This window comes from Mus pahari, chromosome 18 (genome assembly GCF_900095145.1).
Source record: "Mus pahari chromosome 18, PAHARI_EIJ_v1.1, whole genome shotgun sequence".
Taxonomy (NCBI): Eukaryota; Metazoa; Chordata; class Mammalia; order Rodentia; family Muridae; genus Mus; species Mus pahari.
Window position 1 is genome coordinate 14,315,115 of NC_034607.1, and position 3,564 is coordinate 14,318,678.

The 3,564-nt window shown below is 45.8% G+C and overlaps 1 protein-coding gene across 1 annotated transcript in view; it reads right to left on the reverse strand.

The window, feature by feature from the left end:
- Cnpy3 (canopy FGF signaling regulator 3) overlaps nt 1-3,564 on the reverse strand; it is a 16,606-nt gene that overhangs the window by 11,168 nt on the left and 1,874 nt on the right. The window contains exon 2 of the mRNA XM_021217814.2: nt 1,192-1,315. Coding sequence (XP_021073473.1) covers nt 1,192-1,315 — 124 coding nt within the window. The remainder of the gene's footprint in view (nt 1-1,191; nt 1,316-3,564) is intronic.

The following is a 3,564-nucleotide window of genomic DNA, read 5'->3' on the forward strand; positions in this document are numbered from 1 at the left end:
GCAGGCGGATTTCTGAGTTCGAGGCCAGCCTGGTCTACAGAGTGAGTTCCAGGACAGTCAGGGCTATACAGAGAAACCCTGTCTCAAAAAAACAAAAACAACAACAAAAAAAATCTCCAGGATGTTCATGTTGTTTTTTTTTATAAATTATGTTTTCGTGTGTGTGTCTGCGAGTATGAGGTTTGCTGCCAGGCTTCTTGACCTGTGAACCACCAGCTGGTCCTTGTGTCATTTCAACTTTTCTAACTTTTTACTTTATGTAAATGGCTATTCTGCCTGCATGTCTGTCTGTGTACCACGGGCCTGAGGAGGATACTGGCTCCCCTGGGACTGGAGTTACAGTGGTGCTGGGAATTGAACCAGGATTCTCACAGAGCAAACAGTGCTTTTAAGAGCTAACCCATCTCTCCAGCCCACCTCATGTCATTTTAAAAGGATGATCTTAACTGACACAAGGTGTTTTTGTTTTTTATGTTTGTATCGGGCAAAATAAAAATCTGGTAATCCAGTTGACACACACCTTTAATCCCAGTTCTCAGGAGGCAGAGGCAGGTGGATGTCGGAGTTTGAGGCCAGCCTGGTCTACAGAATGAGTTGCAGGATGGCCAGAGCTACACAGAAAGACCCTGTCTCACTTAAGTATGTAAAAAACAAAACTCTGGTAGTCCCATTTTTTTTTTTAAAGCTCTATGTATGTATGTATGTATGTATGTATGTATGATGTATGTATGTATGTATATGAGTACACTGTCCCTGACACATCAGAAGAGGGCATCAGATCCCATTACAGATGGTTGGGAGCCACCATGTGATTGCTGGGAATTGAACTCACGACCTCTGGAAAGCGCAACCAGTGCTCTTAACCGCTGAGGGTCTCCAGCCCTCCATGTTAGCAATTTTTAAATAAATCACACTGGATCGTGAGATCCGAGTGGCTGGGATCCATCAGGTCTCCTCTTGGTCTCATTTTTCTGGATGAGAAATTTAAGGCACAGAGAAAGGGTTGATGAAGGTCACCTAGCCTGTCAGTGGCAGGATCAGTGAACAAATTGAGTCCCTTATTGTGACAAAGACTTTGTTGTGGGCTTGCCTGGATGGGAGAAAATAGGAACCACAACCCTGTTTCCCCAATCCCTCCCCAACAAAACCAGACAAGCAGCAGGCCAGGTCACTAAGTCACCCTTCACTTACGACTTGGTGTACTTGACTCCAGAGGCCTTCCGGTCCAGAATGCCATAGCCTGTGTCAATCACTTCCTTGGTCTTTCCCGTTTCCTCAAAAGCCGACTTCAGCTCTACGGCAACATACTTGCACACTGGAGAAGGAAGACACGGTGGGCACTGCATTCACAGAGCTGCTTCTGGGAGGCCAGCAGGCAGCCCAACAAACCAGCTGGGTGTCCCTTCCTACCTGGGTCACAAGTGGACTGCGCTATCCTATGTCTGTTCCTAGCCTCGATCCCTGAACTCCCATTGCTTTACGGGGGGTAGGGGGGGGCTAATATGTCTAATCAGAACTACTGCTGAAGCTGAGACCAGCCTGGGCCACACAGGAGACAAGGAGAAATGTCAAAACATAGCCAGGTGTGGTGGCCTGCACCTGTAATCCTAAGTGGTGACTCAGGAAACAGAGGCAGGTGTATCGTGAGTTCAAGGCCAGCCTCTGCACATAACAAAATCCAGGACATCAGAGCTACATGGTGAGACTTTGTCTCGAAAAAAATTGGTCTTAAACAATGAGTAGGGCTGGATAAAAGGGCTCAGTGGCTAAGAGCACTGGTTCTTGCAGAGGACCTGGCTTCCGTGCCCAGTGCCCACATGGCAGCCCACAGAAAACAGTTAACTTTAGCTCCAGGGGATTCAATGCCTTCTCTGGCCTCTGCAAACACTGCAATGAATGAGGTATATACACACACACACACACACAGAGTACATATATCCATATACATACATACATACATGCCTGTAGGTACATACATGCACACTGAATAAATCTTTTTAAAAAATTAATAAAAATAATGAGCCAGAGAGGTGGCTCAGCAGGTAACTGGGGTCACTCCCAAACCTAGTGACCAGTGTTCTGTCACCAGGATCCACAGGTGGGAAAAGAGATTCATGTAAGTAGCCCCCTGACTTCCACAGCGCAGTGTGGTACATGCCCATCTACCCTTCCAGCTGCCCAGCAAATATTAGTAAATGCAAACAAGATTTTAGAATAAAAATAATAAATTATCCACGCACATCAAGCTGACAGAACAGAAGGCAAACTGTTATCCTTCTTCTACTCACAATGAACAGCCGTCAATGTTTTTCACTGCGGTATCTAATTTTTAATAATCTCAACAATTATACAGTATAAACAATTACATATCATAATGTGTTTCCTGTGAATACAAACTTCTGTGTAACCCTAAAAGAGTATGCACTCAGGAAATTAATGGGAATTGTCCAACAGTTCATATTAAATTTCTCTCCTTGTCCCTGAGATGTGCTTTATGGCTGTCTTATTTCTTGACTTCATGTGTTTCCTACCAATTCTCTCTGGCTGCCAAGTTAATGTGCTCCAGAGAGGCCCACTGTGTGCAACTGTTCTCTTCCTTCTCCTTACCCACTTCGAGCAGTTACTGAGAAGCGGCCTGTGCTGAGCGCTGGGGACAGGAGGATGGTGACAAAGCCCCACCTGTCCTGATGCTCAGAGTGAAAGAGAAAGGTGTGAGATCCACAAACAAGGAGGCTATCACCCTCAGGGCGTGATGTGCCCCTGGCTCTGGAAAAACCCTTTAGAGGCTTCTCTGACTCTGTCTCCCCACACTGCATTAAATGTCCTCAAGAAAGCCCTACCTTCCCAGGGCCTCTCAAGGAACCATTATCCCGGTAAGATCCGGTTTAGACATAAACCAGACTTGTGGGAGACTCATGGCATAGACCCCAGACCCCCACGGACTTCCACCCACTTTCTCTGGGCAGGTTCTCCATTCTCTGTGCTGAGGCCTGTTCCACTTTGACTACTAAGCCTGAAGGCAGGCTCTGTGAGCCAGAAACAGTCAGCAATTCATAATAAAGATGCAATACTAATAAACATAAATAAATAAAGTATTAAGAGGTGCCGAAGAGTCAAAGTTTGCCAAATCACTCCATGACTGAAAATAATCTCTACTAATTACAAAATGGGTTTAGACCTCGATGAGCTATCAGAGCCTTGCCAACTCTATGACCCTGTGTCTGGGGATGTCTCCTGAGGAAAAGAAAGGAGCTACCTGGGCTGTGAATAAGAAAAGGAGAAAGATGGAGTCCTGGCTGCTAATTCCATAGGTCCTGAGTTCAATTCCCAGCACCCACCAGGTGGCTCACAACCATCTGGAATGGGATCTGATGCCCTCTTCCATCATGCAGGCACTTATGCAAATAGAGTGCTCATGTATATAAAATACATACATAAATAAAAACCTTTTTTTTTTTTTTTTGGCTTTTTCGAGACAGGGTTTCTCTGTGTATCCCTGGCTGTCCTGGAACTCACTCTGTAGACCAGGCTGGCCTCGAACCCAGAAATCCACCTGCCTCTGCC